The 22822-nt window shown below is 53.2% G+C and overlaps 2 protein-coding genes across 5 annotated transcripts in view; one reads left to right on the top strand and one right to left on the bottom strand.

The window, feature by feature from the left end:
• LOC134551201 (transmembrane protein 263-like) overlaps positions 1-9366 on the top strand; it is a 203236-nt gene extending 193870 nt beyond the window's left edge. Inside the window, exon 3 of the mRNA XM_063398511.1 lies at positions 4495-9366. Within this exon, the coding sequence (XP_063254581.1) occupies positions 4495-4781 (287 nt within the window). The 3' untranslated portion in view covers positions 4782-9366. The remainder of the gene's footprint in view (positions 1-4494) is intronic.
• Positions 8320-21367, bottom strand: CHST1 (carbohydrate sulfotransferase 1). 4 transcript variants are annotated; one of them, XM_063398510.1, is made up of 2 exons: positions 21342-21367; positions 8320-13781 (listed from the first exon to the last, which is right to left on the bottom strand). In XM_063398510.1, exon 2 carries the CDS (start codon positions 13735-13737, stop codon positions 12478-12480), a length of 1260 nt encoding a protein of 419 aa, XP_063254580.1. In that variant the 5' UTR covers positions 13738-13781; positions 21342-21367; the 3' UTR covers positions 8320-12477. The 4 variants fall into 4 exon arrangements, with proteins under 4 accessions (XP_063254580.1, XP_063254577.1, XP_063254578.1 ...); XM_063398507.1 differs by lacking the exon at positions 21342-21367 and adding an exon at positions 20913-21180; XM_063398508.1 differs by lacking the exon at positions 21342-21367 and adding an exon at positions 20584-20887.
• Between the last annotated feature and the right edge of the window lie 1455 nt (positions 21368-22822).

Below are 22822 nucleotides of genomic sequence, written 5' to 3'. Positions count from 1 at the left end.
AGCTGGGAAAAGCTGGAACTAAACCGTGTGAGTAGTTGACCCTCCGCCCTCTGCTTGTTCCTCCAGACCAAACATTTTTCTAGGTGAGGGAACCTACCTAAATCAACCAGTGGCCACTTAATAGCTGTCAGAGGAGTAACTCAGGTTTGAACTAGTGACCTCACCCTTTCCTCTCACATGTGCTGAGGGACAGACTGATGACATTGGCTGTTTACATTAGATCTCTGTGCAGCCTGGCTGCTTTGTGCGAGGCCCAGCAGGAATGGAAAGATGCAAAACCAGTGCTGCTTCCTGACACTGCTCTCCTGGCTTGGGGCTGTTTTTATAAGTTAGTAGGAAAGAGCAACTTGCACAATTCCTTTTGAAAATAAAGAGTTCACCCTGCCTGTCATATCACCTGCTGGCAGGAGCTGAGGGCAAGAGTAGTGCCTGTGCCATTTGTACTGGGCACCAGCACAGGTTTGCATTTCAGGTCTCTCCAAATGAATCCAGTGCAAAGCCCTGAGGAATGTCATGGCAGCACAGAAAGTATCTGTTACTAGCAATCTCATTTCTGCCCGAGTCATAGATGCTGTTAGGATGAGGTGAGAAGGACTGTCCCAGTGGGCAGGACCCCTGCTCTGGAGCAGGAGCCAGCGGGGAGTGCAGGTGGCCGTGGCCAAGGAGGAGAGCGTGGGGAGACACCTCTGTTGTGTGGGGTGCCGGCCCCAGCCCAGAATGCAGGCATTCATACAGGAGAGCCTTTTATTCAACTCTTTTCTCCTACTTATTCTCCTGTTCTAAGCTGACATGGGGTGAAGTGAAGCTGAAGGGACCTGTGAAAAGGCCAGGTCATTGATGGAGAGGAAAAAGGGCTCTGCAGATTGTGAAGAGCTTTCATGAGCAGCATGGGCTGCAGCCGGCTCCAGGGAACAGAGCTGTTCCCCTGCTTAGGCGGTGTGTCTGTCTCTCTGATTATTTTGTGTAATTTTATCTCTGCTGTCTGTCTTGCTCTTAATCTGGGCTCCTCTGTGCCAACAAAATGCTTAGCTCACTCCATTGTCTAAGAGACTAATTTGCACTGTAAATCTGATGCTTATCTTACATGACAGCTTACTGTGGGGTTTATTGCAATCCTGAAGATAAACTAACCAGGGATGGCTTGAAAGCTTTCAACACATCATCTGGAATATACAACAAATATGACCTATTTCAGCTTGCCACCAGGTTAGGATGTGGTCCCTTGTGGTTGGGATCACCAGGGATTTATCTTTTTCCATTCAAATCTATTCAGACCTGAGCATCTTTGGGGTTTGGTTTTCTGTACATTCTGTTGATAGGTTTGGGGGTTTTTTGGTGTGGTACATCTTCTGCTTTGTATTGGAGCTGTTACAGTGCTTCTGCAACAGCCTCCCACCCTCCCAGAGCCAGATCTTCCATCCCTTCTGCCTGAGGAGTTTTTAGGACTGTGAGAGTGGCTGCAGACCAGGTGCAGGCAGTGTGCAAGCACTGGCGCTTCGGTGCATTGCAGCTTTGTTGTCTCTGCCTAGCTTAATCAGAAAGAACCTTTGTCCTTGTCTTGTCTTCATCAGTATTTCCTGACACTTTATCCAATACGTTCTAGCTCTCTGCTGGCAGGGTAACATCCTCCCTCAATCTCATCTGCAGTTGCCACCTTCTGTCTGGTCCGTAGCCTGTCCACCTGCAGGCATTCATATACCATGTAAGAGATTCTTACACTAGTGTAGTTCAGATAGCTACAGTTCCAGAGGTATAAATCTTCCTACAGATGGGTTCCAGGTGGCCTAAGATGCAGTTTTATTGGGGGAGAGCCAGAAAGATTATTGCTACTTTGATATAGGTCTTGGTTCTGCAACTGAGCATGCCAGTAGGTGTTTAATGCCCAAAGCTTCTGCATTGCAGTCCTCTGGGACACAAAGGATCTCCTTCCTCACCCAGGGGAGCAGGAACACGAGACCTGCCACCCTTGAAGGATAGCGCTTCTTTGGAGAACCACTCTGGCTTCTACCTAGACCTGCTTTACAATTGTGTGGATTTCTGGACCCCTCAGTTCTTCCTCGGACTGCAGACAGAACACAGAAATGACTGTGCTGGATAAGCACTGTGGAGCAGCTAAACTGCACATGGAGCCAGTGGGTCTCAGTAACATTGAGGGGGAGGAGAAAAAGAAAACCTCTTGAGAAACTGTTGAGGAATAGGTAAGGAATAGGTTGTATACTGGGTACAACTGTACACTGGAAACTCTATACTGGCCCTTCTCCAACTCCATATTGCAGTCCACATTATCAGATAGATGTGCAATATAAGGTTTATTCCAAGTCATCAGAGCTAGTGAACATCAGACTCTCTGCCCAAAGGAGACCTCTGTTCAGACTGGGAGAAGCTATGGGGAAAATGTATGAATCCAAGAAAACTCCAAACTCTGCAGAATTTTAGAGGAATCCAGGACAAAAATATCTAGGGAAGAACCATCATACCACCTGATTCTGGTTTAGGATTAGGGTTGAGAGAGTCAAAGAGTCTGCAGCTCCAGGAACACTGAGCCTTGAAAAGACATCCCAATGCAACCCCAGCAGGACCCCAACATTGCTGCTCCCACATTTTTCTGATTCAGAAACCCGGGGTGATGTATTAGGGTTCCTCTCAGGCTATTGGGGAATATTTCAGCACCTTCTGCTGGGCTGTGATAAGCAGGATCAGGATGCTTTCACAAAATATTGGAGTCTGATATAGCTTTACTTTGTGCAAATACAACAAAACTGCAGTGACTGAACAGCCAGCAATATCCTTCTGTAGTCCTTTCCACCTAACAAGATGCTCCAGTGAATAAAGCCTTGGGAGCTTCCGTACTTCAGGAAAAGATCTAACAAAGCTGTAAGATAACTAAACATGTGTCAGCATCATTCTCAAGTAACTGCTATTTAGCTTTTTACAGACCCAACTCATGTTCTGCCTATTTTTTACCTTTTTTGTCTGCATGTTTTTACTGATGCTTACTTCGTGATTCATTGGGGGGAAAAAAGCACAGCCTATAAAAATCTAGGTTTTCTGCTCCTCTGACACAACGTGTTGTCCATCTAAAAATTATTCCCACTTAGCACTGTCTGCAGTTGCAGAAGCACATTCACCATTTTGCTGTCTTTGTAACAGCTGGAAATACAATATTCATTACCCCAGCTGAAGCTATTTTCTTACAATGTGAGGTCAGAAGCATTATTTCATGCTGGAGAATTAGGAACATTAACAGGTAGGGTGGACTGGCCACTTTCTGAACTGAATCACCCTCCCAGAATGGAAATGTCAATGGATTTAATATCACCTGCCCACCACCTCTACTTTTGTGGGTGTTGTCACTTTTGTTTGAACACAGCACAAGCTACAGTGGCATAATGAAAGCAAAGAATTAATTCACATAATTAGACCTGCAAATCTTCCACACCAGCTCCCCATGGACTAAAGGGTGAACGCGTTCCTTTTTTTTCCTGCCGGGATTGCTTTATTGTGTTTTCTGCAATTATTAGTAACTCATCTCATGGACAGAACTGGCAGTGAATTAGAAGTCAGAGTATCCAAAATACCTTGCCCATTGAAAAGTGCAGCTCTTACATTGCTGCTGCACACCACTTTGTTAGCTGATGCAAAGAGAGAGGGTCGTGTGCAGACCAGCAGGAGAATTGTCGGGTTTGAATCCTGTGAGAAGCAGTTCAGAGTCAACCCTTTCCCAAGAAGTGGTGAGCTGTGAACGTCATGTCTGCAGTGTTGTGGGCAGGTGTGATGGCAGCCTGGGTGGGTATGTCATGCTGGCCTCAATCCAGCTGGCACAGGTAAACCAGCAGTGACACATTGTAGTAACTTAAGCACTGTCTTAACACTATTAAATACGAAGCTGAGATCTCTGGAGGGCTTGTGCAACCCAAGGTGACGTTTCTGTCACTGTGTCTTTACTGCAGTTTGCTATCTCTGCTCACTCAATTACATCTCTCACAGATACGTCTGCGCTGTGCCTCAGTTCCACATCTGACATGAGCCCAGACCTGCTTCCAAACAGATGCTTCTGAGGACCTGCAGGCCACACAAACGTGTTGCTGTCTGTAGTTCATGCCTCCTGGGCTGGCATTAGTCATTGTGGTTTACTGGCATTAGCCAACATGCATGGGAGGGGAATTACATCTCTTGTAAAGGGAGATTTGTTTTGCACTGCAGCACGAAAGTTTGCAAGTTTGGGGCTCTAGCTGACCTGCCTTCTTCTCTTCTCTGTCATACAGACAATTCTGTTCCCTCTCCTACCCTCTCAAAGTCCTTTCCTGCTATACTGTAGGCCTGGGATCGCCTTGATTTCTCCTTCAGGCACCAAGAGGTCTAGGGCTGCAAGGCAAGGCATTGTGCATGTGAGAGCATGTGCCATGGTTGACAGCCATCCTGGGCTAGAAGTGGTGCCCAGGGAGGTCTCCAGCATGCCCACATCTGACATTCTCTTTCTCTCTCTCCCCACAGATGCCAGCAAGGACCACCCACAGCAGCAGGCAGGAGTCATCTGGAGAGTGACTGGTGGCCTATTCAGTATCACCCGGGGAGCTGTGGGGGCCACACTGGGAGGAGTTGCCTGGGTGGGCAGCAAGAGCCTGGAGCTCACCAAATCAGCTGTGACCAGTGTCCCCGCTGCCGGCGTTGGACTGGTGAAGGGCAGCGTCTCAGCAGTGACCGGCGGTGTCGGAGCTGTGGGCAGTGCGGTCGCCAGCAAAGTCCCTTTCACTGCAAAGAAGAAGGACAAGGCTGACTAATCCCTGTCACTGCTCCCTTCCAAAAGATCAACCTGCCCATACTCTCCCCCTACCCAGCACCTCTTTGAGTTGGAACCAGCTGCTTCAGGGAGGGTCGAGCACCCAAGCAGACTCTGGCTGCAGCCTGCTCAGCACTGCCTGCCTGGCTCAGAGCTCACAGAGCCACTGTCAATGCCTTTCACTCCCATCACCTACTGGGAACCGTCTTTTCTCTGAGGACTTTAAAGGCGCAGTTGTCTCTGTCTTGTAGTTTCCTTCCTCCCTTCTTGCTCTTGTAAGCATGGAGAGATGGGAGAGGGCATCAGGCTCCATCTGCCTGGGGGTGAGAGGAGTAACAGGGGATGGGGGAGAACTATGCCTGGCTTGAAGTGTGGGTTGTGTAGTCAAACTCAACTTCAGCTGGGAAGACAGCCTCTGAAAGACTCCTTCCCTCTGGGAGGTGTGTTTGGGAGGTGTGCCTGGCAGAGAACTGCAGAAGTCCCATTGACACAAAGGAAAGATACTGTGAAGAGAGGGAAGCCTCCCTCCTGCCCTGCACCTCTTAACTTTTCTTTGCAGGGCCCATTCCCACAGGCTGCTCCCAGTCACTTGCTCCCCAGCTGAACTGAACCCTTCAGAGAGGGAACCCTCAAGCTCAGCAGAGCAGCTCTGGAGTGATGCCACACCAGAGTATGACACATCCCAGACCATCAACTTCTGAACAGATTTTCTTGGTGAGAGGGAGGAATATGAAAGCTGCTGTATGTTCCCATTTGGGGAAGGAGCTAACAGTGGCACTTGCCAGGCCTTTGTGATATTGCAGTACAGGCAGTGATGTTCCACAGAGAGACCAGGCCTTTTCTTTGACCCTTGAAGTCCTTCCAGTATCCCTGTCTGTAACAAGGGCATTTTGTCTCTTGGCCACACTCACACATGTCAGTAGTAACCAGGAGTGAGTGTGTTCCCAAATGCCACCCCAGTTCTGCTGCAGGGATGGAGAGGAAGCTGAGAGTGTTGCTCTCCCCACGACTCAGCACCCTGGGAGTGGTGGCCTGGGTGTGAGTGGGCTGCACCATGTTGGAGAACACTTCCCAAGGGGCTGAGCGTGCTCCAATGCAGTTAGCCTGCACAGGGCACCAGCAACTCCTCTTCTGGACGCTGCTCCTGCAGCCCCAGCCCCGCTCCTCGAAATGACCATGTTGCACTAAATAGCCCACTCATAGTGGTAGTGCCGCAGAAACCCAGACACCTGCATCCATCTGGGAGCCACAGCCATCCTCAGCCTGGCCTGGGATGCTCAAGGGGCCCTGTGGCCACACACATACAAACACAAACGTGCACTCACTCACTCACTCACTCACTCACTCTGAGGTCCCCTGGAATTCTTGGGACAAGGAAAGCCACAGGCTCCACCATTAACTCTGCTGCTCCTGGCTTTGGCAGGCGATTTGCCTAGATCCATAGGTGTTGGATGCATAGGCAAGTGAAGCAGTGCTTGTGCTGTATTTTATAAATATGCATCTGTGTTAGCGTGCGTGTGTACATGTAAGTCCACAGGCATGTCTTCAGCCAGGGAAACAAACCTGTGCCACTGCTGCAGAGGAGTTTACGTAGTCATCTTTGGCACTTTCAGCATATAGTTTTTATATAGGGTCCTGGTCAAAAGAAAATCATGTTTTAGAGGATATTTTGCCCTCTGTTGCCCAAGAGTGTAGTTTATTGAAACCAAAGGAATGTGAAAAATCCCCTTTCTCCTGTCTGTGCTGTTTGTTTTCATTCAGCCCTATCCTTTAGACGTTGAAGCCAACTTTCTTGATCTTCATTTCCCCTTGGAGGTCGTTGCACTTCCTGACTGCTCTCTTGTGCTTAGGACTTAGACATCAGGAAATGCTCAAGTACGACACACACACACCCGCCACCATTTTTGCTCAGTGTTCTTGGGCTTGTGATGCAGTTTTCATTCTGACCTTTATTAAATCCACATTTTGGGATGTATGTTGCTGTGTCCCCCTGATAATCATGCTGGTGTTAGTCACTTTCCATACCCTTTGCCAGGTAGCCCCTGCTGTTTGCAGTGGTAAGAAGCTGCTGATCTCCAGTTTGCTACTCTTGATAGCATGAGAGAGGTTTGACTTACATTTTTTGTTTCTGAAGAGGAAGCAGCATTTGGTAGGTGTGTGCATTTCCTCACTTTGTGTCCTTTGTTCTGGTGAAGGCCAAGTTGACCCAGACATGTCAATTCTGTCTCTGAAGGCAGCGGCTTCACAGAAAGATCAGGCCTTGATGTGTACCTCTACTTTGCCTGGATGCTCGTGGCAGTTGTCAAGGCCAGAAGAAGTCCTGTCTGTTCTCCCTTTGTCTCAAACACCCTGCAAAGCTGGAGGACAGTTTGCACTGCGTGGATCTCTGCTCACTGCTCTCCCTGAGCACATCTCATCTTTCATTCCAGATCACAGACTGCCCCTGAAGCGAGCTCTAGCCCCAAAGCTGAAAGATGCTTGTGTGTAACTAGCTGTGTTGTCACCATCCCTCTGAGAAAGAGAGCCTCTGGCCAGTTGAGGCAGAAGAGTCTTCTTCCTAAATGTCTCTCCCAGGTCTTAGACAGAAGATAGAACCTAAGAACCTTCAGCAGCAAGCCCTGGGTGGGTGGTGAGGGGCTGATCATGCTTTTGGCTAAATAGTGTCTCACACAGGCTCTTGCTGGGGGAGGCAGTACACCCTGCCCAAGCTGTTGTCTGCAGGCACTGTGTGTACAGAGCAGGCGTGACAAATGGGATAAAGGTGACGTAAAGAAGGCCACAGGGGCCTTGAGGGTTTCCCATCTTTTTATTTCTTCTCTTCTGTGCACCCGTGCAGGAAATAGAGTAAAGCCTACCATTTGTCTGGAACTGCCATTTCCTTGCAGGATGGCCTGGAGAAGAGGAGATGAGTTGGTGAGGAGAACCCACAGCCAAAATTGCTGGTCTTGCAGCCCAGCTAAAGGAGAGCTTAGGGACCATGAGTCATAAGAGATCAAATTAGCAGGCAGGGGTAGAAGATTAAATCTACTCCAAAAACAAGGTCTCACACTGCTAAATAGGCATTCAGGAGTAAGTGACTCTCCAGGACACAAAGGCTTTAAGAAAGTCTGTGCTAGGCCTGCTCAGTTCACCATGGTGACCCAGTCCCAGCCTGCTTTCCTGGGCATTTACAGTGCCAGAGCAGAGGGAAAACAGGATCAATCTTCCCAGCCTAAAAGTAAAGATACCTTTTGACAGCTTTGGTTGCAGGACAGTGGGATCTGGATTGGATAGGGAAGCTGTTGGCTCTTGTCAGATGCCCTATTTTTCCTCCTCCCCTACCGCAGCCTCCAGCCACCTGGGCCACCGGTGCAGCCCTTCTCTCACTGCTCATTCACGGTATGAAGGGCAAAAACTGTGTTGTGCATAAATCCCATGGCTACCAGATGGGGTAGCTTGGTACAAAATAGAAGGGGGGTGGCATCAGGGTAGAGGGAAGGATTAAAGGGAGTCGGTGCACAGAAGATGAGGAAAGAGTGGTGTGACAGGAGGAGCTGAGGAGTGAGGGAAGAAAATAGGACCATGGAAGAAATTTGTTTCTTAGGACAGGCTTTGAATCAGAAGATGAATGTGATGGCATTTCTCCTAGGGAAGAGCACAGAAAGGGGAGTGGGTCAGTGTGGGTTTTGGTGTGTGGTGGTGGTACATGCCTGGCTCATGCCCTGTTTCCATAGTAATGATGATTGCTAGCAATTTCCTTTTAGATGGATCAATGGAGGGTTGAAGCATCAGATGAGTTCCCTTCTTACCACCCACTCTTCCCAAATCTCTCCCAGGCTTTTGTCATGATCTTCCCACGATGGGGCTGGGTCTCCCCCATGGTGGAGATGGGATGTGGCCTTGTTCACAGCCCTGTGTCCCACCTTGCCTGGCTGTTCCCTGTGCCCAACAAACATTGCCTGGCTGAAAGGAGACCAACAAGTGCATCCTCTCCTCCCTTTCCCCTGACTTTAGTCTCATTAGCCTTTACTTTTTTATCCTTCCTTTAGCTTTCAGTCTTGCTTGTGGATGGAGTTCCCCAAAGCTTTTGCTGAGACCATCATTAAACATCTACGCTTGCAGTGTCTGGGAGGGCAGAGGGTGATTGCCCTTGCAGCACCCCTGGCTGGGAGAGAAGTGCATGTCTTCCACCCCTCTCTGTCTCCTTGTGTTTTGTGTGTGGAAGATCTTAACCCACTTCTTTTTCTCTGGGTTCCCTTGCTGGCTCTTACCCCTGTGGGTGGGTCATTTCCTTGTCTCAATTGCAAAGTCATCCTTGTAAAAACAACAGCATGAGTGGGAATATGGAGATAGTTAGAGAGAGCCACAGAGCCAGGGCCCAACTCTGCTTCTGTAGGAGCTGGGGAGGCCTTTGGCAACCCAAAACTGCGGCCACACGGTCCCGTGCACAGTGCTGGGCTCCAGAGAACACTTTTGTTCTTCATCATTTCATTGTCTGTAATTGGTTTCCTACTGAATTTGTTTGCTTGGTTTGTTTTGCAGTGTGTTTCTGGGAATATTCTGCATCTCTGTATTTTAATTACAGTAAAATTTGAGGATAAAACCCATGATTATGCTGGCTCTTGTTCCTAGTGGGGGGAAATGAGGAGAGGAAGCACAGTTGAAGGAAGATGTTAGAGATTCCTTGGGAAATTAGATCTCTTCCCTAAGGGCTCTAGATGAGGCACCAAGCAAAGCTGAATCTCCATCCCTGCTTAAACTAGGACATAGCTTTCAACTGCGGTTCAAAAGCTATTTTGCTGCAGGCACCTTTCCTGATTGGAATGGTAAGAACAGTTTGGATAAGACTTCTAAATTCAATTTTTTGTGTTGGTTTAAAGACCAGTGCATAAGAGGGCTTTCAGGCTGGGGACAGCTGGCTTAGCCCTGAAAGTGGGATCTCAGCAGCTGAAGATGGGAAATTTTGCCTCTACAGCCGCTATTCCTTCAGGCAGGTTTGCATAGCCACTTTTCCCAGCTGAGGAAGCAAATTCCCCTCACAGCAGCCTGCTCTTTCTGCGGGAGATGGCGGTTTGACATCCCTCCCCAGAGCTGCAGCAAGCCCCCATGGGGCAGCCTGACCCTCTGCTGGCTGGCTGGCAGTCTTGGTGCTGGGGGGCACAGCCAGCAACTCCAGCCACCTCATCTGCTCCACGGGCACTTAACCCAGGGCAGAGTCACTCGGTGCTCCCGGGAATGCAGAGCCCTCAGGGAGCATTGCTGCTCAGCAGCCGGGCAGTGCTGGATCAGCCACAAGACAGGATGTCCCTTTTACTGGGTCGAGGCCAGGAGCCAACAGCTCAGCATTTGTTAAGTGCTGACAAAAGGATTAATTTAGTAACTAATAACAGGGCAATCAAGCCATTTATTTGGTTGGCATTTTGCTGCCAGCTGCTTGAGAAGAGCAGCACACAGCACACCAGTAAGGCTATCTGCAGCCACCTCTGCCACCTGCCCCGTTCCTCCATCTTCGCTGGCAGACTCAGCCAGGCAGTGTGGCTTGGGAGGCACCAAGTTGGCGGCAGGAGCGGGTTTGGCAGTGACAGGAAGGTGAAGACACCTGGGGATGCGGTCTCTTCCAGGGGCTGCCCCTATGGCCACTGTGGGGAGCGAGATGAGGGAAGTGCCCATCCCCCAGCAAGTGCACGCTATCCCCCCATTCCTTTCCACAGAGCTGGAACCATCCATGTAGCCTGGCAGACAGCACAGATGATGTACAGGTGCCTGAGCTGTGAACCCAGACGAGAAGCTCTCGGGTACATCACAGCTTCTCACCTTTCCTGCAGCCCAGCTGGTTTGCCACATTAAGCCAAGTCACAAAACACCACTAACAAGCTGCTCCTCCAGAGATCTTTTAAGGGGTGAAAGAAGGGTGCAAAATCACCTCTAGCTACAGCTTTGCCTTGTCTCAGGCAGAGTGTCCTATCCCTCTGTGTGCAGTTGCAGCACCCAGTCTTCTCCCAAGTCACAGTGGAGCAAAAGCTGGTGGGCAGCAGAGCTCGGAAGAGACCTTTGGAGAGAAGACCTGCCCAGGTAGGTGAGTTGTGGGTGGCTCAGACACCTCTGGGCCAGGAGTGGGCCCAAAGCTGGGCATCTGCAGCTGTGAGTAGATGTCACAAGTTGTGGTCTCATGTCTCTGTGGGTCACTGCCCTGCCTGGCTCCAGGAGCAACTGGGAAACTGCTGGGCCATTGTTGTCCTCCATACCCTGGAGACTGGCCCCAGTGGCTTCCCATCTGCAGCTGCTTGTGGTCTGCAGGACATGTCTCAAGGGCTGGACTGTTGGGACTCTGCCAGCTGAGTTGGAGGAACTGGCCAGCTGTTTCATCAGACAGGGATCAAGGAGACCAGCAACGTCTTGTGTAAGGCTTTCAGTATTCCTGCCCTGCGTGCCTGGCTCCCCCATTCAGCAGCTTTCTGACCTGCCCAGCCCACAGGCCCAGGTGTCGTACAGGCAGCTCGTGAAGGAATACTTGTGTATTGCCAGGATCATTTCATTCGTTCATTTTCATTCTGGCAGCTTCATGACCTGCACCAGAGCACTTTCCCTGTCCTCCAGGGCAGGCCATGCCAACACTAGTATCAGCACTGTCAGGCACAGTGAGGGCAGCCTGATGGGAATGGGTGCACTGTGCTGGTACCATTAGCACTCTGGAGTCAGGCACTTCAGCAAGCCCCATGCCCCCATGCAAACCAACAAGCTTTCAGGTCAGTAAGTAACCAAGGGTTCTTGCTTTTGGCTTAACTGCTTGCATTTTGACACACTTCAGATGCAAACATGCACATGCCCAAGGAGGTGGCTGCAGCTCCCTGCTGCCCTGGCGGCTGTGGTGTCTCCTCCCCCAGCCTTGCCCTGCCCGCTCCCAGCCTCGCAGGAGTTGGGCAAACCAGGAGATGCTGCTGTTTGCCTGGTGGTGTGTCCGCCCCAGTGTACTCACCGAGGTCTTTCAGCTGAAGTTCGCCCCGAGGTCAGTTTTATTGCACTTTTATTTACAGAAAACACAGAAATAAAGCATTAAATGTGTTGGGCTTTAACCAAATGACCCAATCACTGTTTTCCTTTTTTTTTTTTTTCTTTTTTTTTTTTTTTTTTTCCTTGTGGAGGTTTTTGGCACAAAGAAGTATCACAGGTGTTACCAAACAACCAGGTGGGAGCAGCTGACCAACTGCCCAGCCCAATAACAGGACTTCAACAGACAGACATGTCGCACTGAGATCAAAAATGAGGAGGTTGTTCCACTTTCAACTTTCAGTCCAACCTGCTCACTGGGGGCAGGGGGAGTTATTCTGGAGGGGATGACACCATTCATAAGTTATATTTATATTTACCTCTTACATTGTAAAAGTAAACAGTGCAAAAGTACAGTACCCCAGATACCCTTCGGTTTGGAAAGCTTGAAGGTTGCTTTATACATTTTGTGTGTTTTGTAAACATTGCTATGCATCCAGAGTCCTAGCTCTTGCTTGGAGAGACCAAACTCTTCCTGGCATCCAAAATGTATTGAGGGGCAGCAGTCACTTCCCCTGGACTCGGCCGTTGAGATTCCTGCTCAAGGTTTAGTGCAAATTTTGGAGAGAAAAAGACAAGAGAGAGAAAGAGGGGGAAACAAAAGGAAAGAAAATAAAATAAGGCATCAGTTAGAAACAGTACGCATCGAAACCAGGCCCGTTGGGGCTGCCTTAGGAGAAGGGCAGGAAGTCTCTCTCCTCCACCAGGCTGATGGAGAGGTTCTTCAGCTCCTCCTCGGAGCCCGCAGTTTTGTAGCCGAGCTGCGCCAGCACCTGCTGGCAGGCGTGCTGGGTGAACGCCACGATCTCGTAGGACAGACGGAAGCGCCACTTCTCCGCCGTCGCTGCCGAGTTGCGCACCGTCCCATACTTGTGTTTGGAGGAGGACCTGTCTCCTCGGGTGTTGTTCTGTATCCAGCGCTCGACGTTGCTGTCCATGGGGATGCCCAGGAAATCATAGATCTCCTCAGTCTTTTTCATGGGGTTCCTGGCCAGGTCTTCATACCGCACCAGCATGTACTTGCCCTTGAGCCATGGTGGCCGGTTGAGGCCGGTGGACACAGAGTTCCAGAAGTCCTCACACACTGTGGTGAGCTGGGTCACGTCCAGATTGTATGGCTTCCTGCCAGTGCCATCCCAGATCCTCCACAGCCTGTAGGTGTCTCGGAAGGTCTCACTCCGGGATGCTAGGATCCCCCGGGGGTCCCTCACCAGCTGGATGACCTTCAAGTTCAGCCGCGGGTCCTCCACCAGGGCCCGGAGGTCACTGACCTCAGGCACCCGTACGGTTTTGATGGCCACGTGGCCGTGCTCTCTGCAGGACTCAGTGGCCAGCGTCAGGTTCAAGGTCCCACACTTCTTCACGCAGTCTCCCTCCTCCAAGTGGAGATCCACAGCTCCCAGGGACTCACATACAGGTGGTGTGCACAGGGCCTTGCTGGCTCCCCTGCGGAAGAGGCGGTCGGTGGTGTGGTTGACAGGCTGGGGTTTGATGTAGTTCTCCAGGAAGTAGAGGTCGCAGTCGTACAGGCTCCTCAGCAGGTCTCGGCTGGCCCCCAGCATGACCCGCCTGTCTGTCGTACTCTTGCTCTGGGTCAGCTTTGGGATCAGGGTGTACTGGACGTGGTAGAGGGGCTCAAATAAATAGAAGACATCAAAGTGCTGGTTGAACAGCTGCCCGACAAATGAGGAGCCGCTGCGGGTGGTGGCAAGGATGAGAACATGAATTTTTCTGGAGAGGTTATATGGGAAAGTGGGATTCTCATCGCACAGCCTGTCAGCCACATCGGTGTCCTGGCTCAGGCTGCAGTTCACAGGATTAGGGATGGGGCAGCTGTGGAAGGACTTGGCAGTGAAGGTCCGGATTGCTGTGTACTGGATTGCAATGGATGCCAAGGCTAGGAGGAGTACAGCCTTCCAGGAACATTGCATGGCTGGTCACCTTCATGGAGCTTCTTCGCAGGTCGTCTTGGTGTCTGCAACCCAACAGAGAATTCACAGGTTGAGCATGGACTGCCAATTGTCCAACTGATGCAGGTACCAACAAATGCCCTCCTAATGTATGTCCATCAGTCATAACCATGTCAATCCCAGTCACACACTGCAGAGCCCCATTTCAGACAAGAAAAATAACAGGCAGACACTGGCAAGCCTGGAGAAACATGTCCAGCCAGGACTTCAGCCCTGTTCCTTCCAGGCTGTGGGTGTACAGAAATCTTGTGGCCCATAGCTCACCCCATGCCCTGCAACCCAGGAAGGGGATGTTAGAACCTGGCAGTGACACTGTCTGTGTGTTTCCTTCCAGCTGCTGCAAACTCTCTTCCCCAGCTGCCTTATGAGACACTTGCACCCCACCAGCCAGTTCCTTTGACCCCTAGTGCAGGAGCTGTGGCAGGGAAGGGTCAGGGGATGGTGCTATCTTGTCTCCATCCTTTCTGTCCAGTTGTCAGGATAAGGCAGGGCCCATCCAGGCCAGCAACCTCCTGCTCAGGAGAGTGGCAGTGTCTCTCCTGGAGCTGCAAACCTCTTTGCACAGATGTCCAACAGCCAGCTCAGGCTGTCAGCCTCTGGGAATGAGTGCAGCCAGAGCTGTGCCTCAGCAATGAGCTCATGGGGCTGGTAAGATCCTGCTCCACTCTGGGATTCGGGGCTCTCCTATTCTGAGCACCAGGGGGGGAAACAATACTACAAAGGAGGAAGCATGCAAAACTACATCTCTTCTATACTCAACTGCCAACCAGGGCAGTAGCCCTTGGCACCAGGGAGGGGTGCAGGGAAGTGTGTCGCTGTAGTTGCAAAGAACAACTTCAGTGGTGCTAGCCCTGCGTTGCTGCTGTCCACACATGGGCAAGGATAGGGGAAACTGAGCAGGACCCTTGGATGGGATGCTCAGGGACCACGATCCCGAGTACCCATCATGCCTGGGAAGCTGCCACATTGCTGGAAGGGGATGTAACTCTGGTGGTGCTTCAATATTCGCCCTGTTTACTAACCAAATAAGGTTCATAGACTGCCTGCTGCTGTCCAAAGCACAGACATTTCCCATCCACATCCTATTACTCTCAGGGGATCGTTGGGGCTGGGAGAAAGGACATAGCTTGTTGGGAGTTTCTGGGATTCATCCTCTAAAACACCTGTGTGTGGGAGACACACCAGTGTTAGCAATGGTTTTGAACACACTTTACCTTGCCCATCTCCCTTCCATGTCCCTCCTCCTGCAGTGTGGTACATTCACCTGCCCATCCACCTCAGGCAAACCAAAGGGACAAGACCCAAGTGTCTCTGCTCCCCACCCAGCAGAGCCCACGGTATCACTGCCATTGCTTCCTCTTCCCTGCTCTCTGTGGGTCCCCAGGGAAAACAACAGGCTGTCCCCAAACTCATGGTGAGTGCCTGGTCCACTGCTCAGCCCCAGCACACAGGTCACTGTGGGTGGGACTGTCAGAGCCAGTGCTGCTGCTGCGTGTACCAGGTCCCTGAGGGAGACCAGTGGGCCAGCAATGGATTTCAGCATGTGAGGGCTGTTCTAACCCAGAGCACACTGAAATCCCTGGTGGGCTTGGGGCAGTGCAATACTGCTGGTGTTTGGTCCCTGCAGAATCCATAGCAGCTGCCATGGTGTGTTGTTCCTATATCCTCAATGTGTTCCACTCCCTGGGGGGACCCTGTCACCCAGCAAGTGACACCAGGAGGGCAGCTCAGACCTGCAGGTGAGTAAAAAAAGCCTTGTGTTTTTTTAATTAATATTTTTATTCTTTACTGATTGCCCCTGCTAATTTGTGGAGGCAGGAAGCTTCAGGAACTATGAACTCCAGAGACCTCTCATCAGAGCAAGGGTTTAGACCAGGACCCCAGGACAGGGGGTCTGCCACAGCTGCTGCATGCAGCCCCTCACCAGAACTCCCTGTGTCTGTGAACAAAGAGCTGTGGTTTAGACTCAAAATAATGCTTTGAATACAGGTTGCTTTCACCTGGACTGCTGCCTGCCAAGGATTGTGGCACATGGCTGGAGGATCAAAGTCAGATATGCTTGGCTATTGCTGCTGCTGGATTGGGGTTACCCGCCCTGCAAAGGGGAAACCCAGCCCCAGTGTTCACATGGGATATTCTATCCCTTGGATAAAGTATTTTTCCAGGTGTGCTAAGGCAGAACAGGACAGGAGAATCCCTGCTGGCAGCTCCTGGCCCAGTGTCTTCTGCATGTTGCCTAGGTGAAAGCTGCAGTGGGAATGCTTTCCTGCTCTCTAGTGATGGCCAACCACACTGCATCCTTCACACTCAACCTCAGCTCCTACTCTTTGCTTCATTGTTGATGGATGCTGAAGCAGATGAGACTCAGACTGTCCTGGTTATAGCAGAAACTTGCTGCCGGCTCCCCAAAAAAGGCAAACCAGAGACCAGAAGCCTTCTTGGTCCCAATGCCCACCAGATCACTCACTGGCTGTGATCATTTCAGGTTCTCCACCCACACTGACCCATTCCCCTTTGCAATGTCTCAAACGTCTCAGACGGCAGAGGAGAAAAACGGAGCATTGATTCACCTCCTTGACTGAGCAAGTGCTGAACCATAGCCCAGCTGCAGTCTTTGCTGCCCTGTGACACCCTTGGGGTGTGCCCTGCCCATCTGCTGAGCTGCAGCCAGGGAGGGGAAGGTTTTGGGAGAAGGCTTCCCTCCCTGATGTCTCATCTGCGGCTTTTAAAGGCAGCCAGAACCTCCTCTCACCTCCCGACTGGCTCTCCTGCCTCCTCCCATCACTGCCTCTCCCTGGGGGGCTGCAGTTCCTGCTCAATACGGCCCTGGGCTCCAGGGGTGGTGGCTACTGGCAGCTGAGGGCTTTGAAGGAGCTCCTGCGGCAGCAGAAGCACATGGCACCTGGGAGCTGCCAGGACAACTGAGGATCACTTTTACTCCCACTGCCCCTTGTTCATCTGTCAGCCAGAGCCAGGCTGGTGTGAACACCTGCCAAGGAGGAGCTGTGCCAGGCTCCACACGGCTCGGAGTGGGCAGGCTGAGCAGTGGACTGCAGCCAACATGCCCCAGGAGAACGTGTCCTGCACACAGGCACAGCAGGACAGCTGCTTGCACTCCCAGTCCTGCCCTGAGGAACCTTGTTCTTGAATTGGCCTGTTCCTCTGCAGGCACTGATACCAAGGGCCAGCAGTTCAGACAGCAGCTGGAGAGAGGGCCATGGGGCTGCATCTGAGATCCTGTGTGAGGAGGCATGGATCGTTTTGGCTCCTCAGCCTCACACCATGGGAGTCATCTGAAATGCCGGCCTTGTAGATGTTTCTGTCCTAGAAGTGTTCTCAGTCAAAATCACCCTCTGCTCTGTCTCCAGCTCAGCTCCACCAAAAATGATGAGCAAATGCAGCCCAAGGATGGGAGCCGAGTTCAGTGTGTCCCTCCAGGCAGCTGGGACTATGAGATGGAGCATGGTGTGGGGGTACATCACTCACACCTTCCACTGCAGGTACTGCAAGGGGCCTGCTAGAAGGCACAGTGGGCTCTTTTGGCACTGTGCTGGGATTACCACTGCCCCTTTCCCAAGCCTAACCCCCTCGTGGTCACAGCATGCCAGTCTGCATGCTGCTGCCTTGCCTGCATTTCTGTGCAGCTGCCTGCAGCCGCATTGGGACCAGGCTGTCCACAAGGGATACACAGCATCCGGCAAACGGCTCTAAGTGCAGCAGGAGGCCAGCCAGTGCCTGGCACAGGGACAGGAGCATTGTCTGTGGGAAGAGGAAGGTGCTGAGCCTTTCCTCTCCCCTGCCCCACTTCCCGCAGCCTTGAGCCTGGAGGAAGGGAGAGGATGGTCATAGGCAGTGCAACCTCCCCCACCCTGTGCACCTGCCAGCAGAAGCGAATGCGTAATCACCTGCCTTCCTCTTCCTCCTCCTCTTCCTTCACTGACTCCCAGCACTGCTCTGAGGGAGATGAGCAGGCGAGAAGCCAGCAAGACAGCCCAGGAGTGCCGGGGAGATCGGAGGTGATGAATTAAGCTGAATGGCATCTGTGAGTCACGGTGCAAGGAGCAGAGGATGTGGCTGGACAGCCATTGTGCAGCAGGGACCGGGGGCTCCTGCTTTGGGCATGGTCTTCCTAGGTGTGATGGGCTTTACCTGCTTTTGGAGCCATGCAGCCAGCCCGTGGCACTGAAGGCTGCACTGGCAGCTGAGTTCAGGCATGGCCAGGCAGGCTGGAGTCTGTGGGGAAGTTGCAGAGGTCAGTACCAACTCACAGGTCTCCTCTGCTCCAAAAGCAGCTAAGTGCTATGCAGGGCAGTGTCTCATGGCACTGTGGCACTCTCGTCCTCGTGGGGGGTTCCCACAGCATCTCCACATGGGCACTGCCGTGACTCCTGCCCCAACCCTTCCCTGCAGGTTCCCTTATCCCCGGAGGTGGCAACTGAGGAGTGATGGGAGCTTCAGGCAGGAGCCCTTGTGGTTGCTGATACTGTCAGTGCTGTTCCTCAGGCCCTCTCACAGGGCAGTCAAAAAACCCTGCTCTTTTTGGTTGCCATCCAAAGGCAGAGGCTGCCCCCTCTCTCACCAGCTCCCCAGAAGTTGTACCCTCAACCTGGATGGGCTCATACTGAGCTCCGTTACCACTGCCAGGGAAACTCTCTGCTTCCCCATGGCAGGGAGGAAGGGAAAAGGGAGTGGAAGAAGGTGTGAGGGTCTGTGCAACAGAGGTGCCTGCTCCAGCCTTTGTAAAAGCCCTGGCGCAAAGATGATGCACTGGAGGAGTGCCTGAGCCTTGCCAGTCCTTCCCGCAGGCCTGCCTGGTGCCAGTCCAGCTACCGGCACCCTCTACCCCCAAAACTGATTCCCGCCAGCAAGGCTGTTTCCATGGAAACGACAGAGTGACTCAGGACTTTGGGACCAGCTGGAAAACACAACTGTGAGCAGTGATCGCCTGTGAAGCGCCGGGGTCTGGGTGCCAGGGAGAGGGAGGATGACTGCGGGAGTGGGCAGGGCTGCCCACCTGCCCACACGCTGGGCACAGCACACGGCACAGAGCAGCACACGGCACACCCCGCACAAGGCAAAGCCCCTCTCCTGACACAAGTGAGACTGCAGCAGGCTCACCAGGGGACACATCCCAAAATGTGACTCATGGCAGACAACCCCTCTTCCCCCTTTCCCCTCCCCCACCCAGAGACTCTTGCATGCGTAGTCACCCAGAGAATTCATAGCACCAACTTCAGCTCCTGCTCAGCCCTGCACCTGCGCCTCTGCCCCCTGCCCAGCATGTAACACCCCTGCACGCCTTGCCCAGAGCAGTACGGCTTGTTGAGGGCTGCTGGAGGGGACAAGTGGCAGCCAGCAGCTGCGGTGCCTCCCTGCCCAGCCAGCAGCTCCCTCCTGCAGCCCCACTCCTCCCCACCCTGCCACCCAGGCACAAAAGTTAAGTCGCAGGTTTGCAAAACAACTCTCAGCCAGTGACCCACTGGCAAAGGCCCTGACACATCCCAATGTTCTCCCACTGAGCAAAGTTTATCCCGTTAAACAACATTGTGGCCACTGAGGCAGGGAAGACAGACATCTGGCGGGGGGTAAGCATCCCACTTGGTCGCAGCGGCTTAGTCATGCTGCTGGCTCTGCAAAGGCTGGCAGACACCAGACATGCCTGTGGGCCACCCAGCCTGGGCACCGGCTGGCTGGACCCCATTGCTCCCCAGAGGAAAGAGAGACCACTGAGAAAAGGCTGCACCAAGCTGACCCCATCCCCTCACCACAGGCACTGCTTGACTTTGGGCACCACCACAGAGACATGAGCAGGGCTGGTCTCTGTCCCCAAGCCTGCCCCTCAGCAAGCCCCACCAACATGAGATCCTGACGTAGTGGGAATGAATTTTCAGCCTTGCCTCCTCTTCAGCTGTACAGGACTAGAGCTTTCCTACAGTCACAGCTTTGAATGCCAGCTGGGAACTTGTGCCTGCCACCTTCCTCGAGTGCCTCACTGTGTGCCAAGTGGAGGTGCTTCGTGCCCCCCAGACTCAATCTGCTCTTGCATTCATCAACTCTTGGAGCACTTTTCTTATGACAAGGCACGGGACTCCTGTGCTCAAGGCCACCGCGGCATGTCCCCTGTTCCCCCATCTCTGTCCATTCCTCTGCATTTCAGAGGGACCGGCAGATCCTTTAACACCAGAAGATTACTGCCCACTTTGACCAGTGCAGGACTTTCATCAGGGAATCCATCTCTTTCCTACTGGCACACAGCATACACATTTTCAGTTAATTAATCACGATCAAGTAATGCCAACCCAGCCGGTCCCAGAGTTTTCTTATCGCAACATCCACCTGTGCCTGTTTATCCCTCATCTGCTGAACTGCATCTGCTGTTTCCCGAGGATGCGAACGCCTCAGTAAACCAAATACAGGGGGGTTTGTGCTCTCCACCTTCCCCTGAGCCATCCACCAGCCTGCTGGTGCTTGCTCACTCCCAGAGCACTCCCTGGCAGGAGCTGGAAGGCTCTTTTGGGATGAACGCGCTCATTCAGCACCTCAAAACACTCTTTTTCAATGTCCCCAACCTACGACCGCGTCAAGAGCCCAAATCTCGAACCGCACAGCTTTCCCGTAGGATTTCTCCGTGCTATGGCGTGCCTGCACCCCACTCTGTGAGATCTCCTCGTCAGCCTGCGCCCTCCCGGCAGGTTTCTCAGACCGCCTGGAAGTCTGACAGCAAACGCCGGGGCATTCGCTCCGCCGGCTGGCGCGGCTACGCAGCCGGGCAGGGCATCTGGCCTCCCTGTGCCACCGGGGACTCACTTGCTCCAGGCGGCAGCTCCTCGCCCAGCAGCAGCCCAAGTTTCGCAGCAGCTCGTTCCCGCGGGGGTCTGCGGCCAGGGCTGCTGTGTCCCCGCCGCTAAAGGCAGCCCCGGGCGGCGACTCCCCCTGTGCGCCCGCAGCCCGGGCCGGGGTCCCGCCGCAGCCGGGCTGGGCACCAGCGCGAAAAGTCCTTTCCGCCGCTGCGGGGGACGTCTCGCCGCCTTGGAAAGTTGGTGGCGCGGAAAGGGTTACGAGGGAGCCCCAGCCCGCCGCCCCCGGGCACCCCCGCCGATCTGCGCCGCTCTACCCCCAGCCCCGGCGCCCCTTACCTGGCGGAACGCCCCGGCGGGCTGCCCCCCGCATCCCCGGCCGCGGCTCCTGGGGCGGGGGACGCCGAGCCCGGCCCAGCCCGGCCCGGCCCGGGAGCGGCAGCCGGCGGAGCTCAGCGGGCGGCGCTGCGGGGGCTCATCCTGCCCGCGCTGCCGCCCTGCCCTGCCCTGCCCGAGCGGGCGCCCGCCGAGCGGGGCCGCCTCTCCACGCCCTCCGCGCCGCGCCGGGCGAGGGGCGGGCGGGCGGCGAGGGGGCTGCGCCGCTCCCCTCCCTCCTTCCCTCCTTCCCTCCCTTCCCTCCCTTCCTCCCTCCGCCCGGCAGCGCGCACGGGCGCACGCAGCACAGCGCCAGGCACCGGCACCGCTCCGGCACAGCCTCCGCTCCGCTCCGCTCCGCGCCGCGCTGCCCGCGCCGCGCCGCCCGCTCACCCCAGCCCGGCCGCCGGGCTCCCCGGCTTTGCCGAGCAGGAAACTCCTCGTTTCCTTATTTACCTCCCCGAGGCGCCCGGCCAGAGCCCCTCCCGTGGCGGGGCGGGAGGGGGCCCGGTGAGGCTCCCCCCGAGAGATGTGTTCCCAGGCTGGGTGCTGTAGGGACGCTGTGGACCGGCTGGACGCGGGGCAGCGGGGACCTCACACCCTCCCCGCGCCCGCTGCTGGGGCACCAGCAGCCCCTCGGGCCCTGCCGGCCTTGGTAGCGATGATGGTGCACATTCATTCCCTCGTTTTCCGGTGGCCTTTGCTCATCAAAAACAATATTGTCATGGGGACTGGTTCTTCAGCGCCAGGAATCCTCCCTGTGCCACCTAAATCAGGGCTCACTGCCACGGCCAGGGTCCAAAACCATCCTCAGTGGTGGCAGTGCCAAAATACTAGTGATGGCACCTTCCCACCATCCATCCTACCTTGGAAGGTGTGATAGGATAGAGGAAAAGAACCAGGGGAATGTGTCAGAGCAGCTGAAGTGGCTGTGCTCTGAGAGTCACATTCCTCCTTCTGCTTCTGTTCGACCCCTAGAAACAGGTCAGACTTTTGGCAACTTTGAACGTTTCCCTTTTGTCCAGCGCTTGCCAACTAAACTGCATTTTTAGCAGTTTAACTGCAGCTCTGCTGAAATGGCAGCTGCCAGCAAAAGGTTATGATTCTGGAGATGCTACAATGGATATTCATTTTTTATATCCCTGTTTTATTTGGGGCATGTTTGGAGCTGCCTGGGCACTGGGCACAGCAGTTGTCTTCTTACATCCATGTGAACAACACCTATCTCCTTGAAAAACCTTGAGCTCTGCAAGGAGCTGCCTCCTCAGCTCAGGGATTTCCAAATGCTCACCTCTGACTCTAGGATTTGCAACATGTAACTGTGGGATCACAGTACCGGCATGTTCAGCAAGAACTCAGAACTACACTTGGCAGAGAGCAGGCTACGAGTAGCAGCGGGGCCCAGGTCTCTGCTCTGCACTTGTGTCAAGAGAAGAATAAATCCCTGGGAACACAGGTCTTGCCTTCCACTCTCAGAGGCCTGCCAAGCTGCGACAGTGAGTTCAGAGCTATGAGATTGCCTTTAAAACTTGGGAAGCACAATGGCAGATTGTCACGTTTGTTGTTTAGCATTTTGGACTCACATTTGCTGTTTTAGGAGTACACAGATCTTGTGTGTCCAAAAATACTGGTGTTTCTCAAGTTTTTTACAATATCCTGACAGCCCTAGCCCCCTTAGTCTAATTTTAGAAAACTTTGTAGGGATTTTATATTTATAAACAGTTGGCGCTTAAATATTATTTCCCTCACCATAGCAACAGCTCCCCATTGTAGCATTCATTATACAGTGCTATTGCATTGGTGTAGCCCTGTTTTGAATGAGAAAGCCCTGAAGCCACTCGCTCTCTTGCTTGTTTTCCTACACCTTGCAAAGG

Source organism: Prinia subflava, chromosome 5 (genome assembly GCF_021018805.1).
Source record: "Prinia subflava isolate CZ2003 ecotype Zambia chromosome 5, Cam_Psub_1.2, whole genome shotgun sequence".
Classification (NCBI taxonomy): Eukaryota; Metazoa; Chordata; class Aves; order Passeriformes; family Cisticolidae; genus Prinia; species Prinia subflava.
Note: the sequence above shows the minus strand (reverse complement) of the source record. Positions and strands in the feature narration are given on the sequence as shown.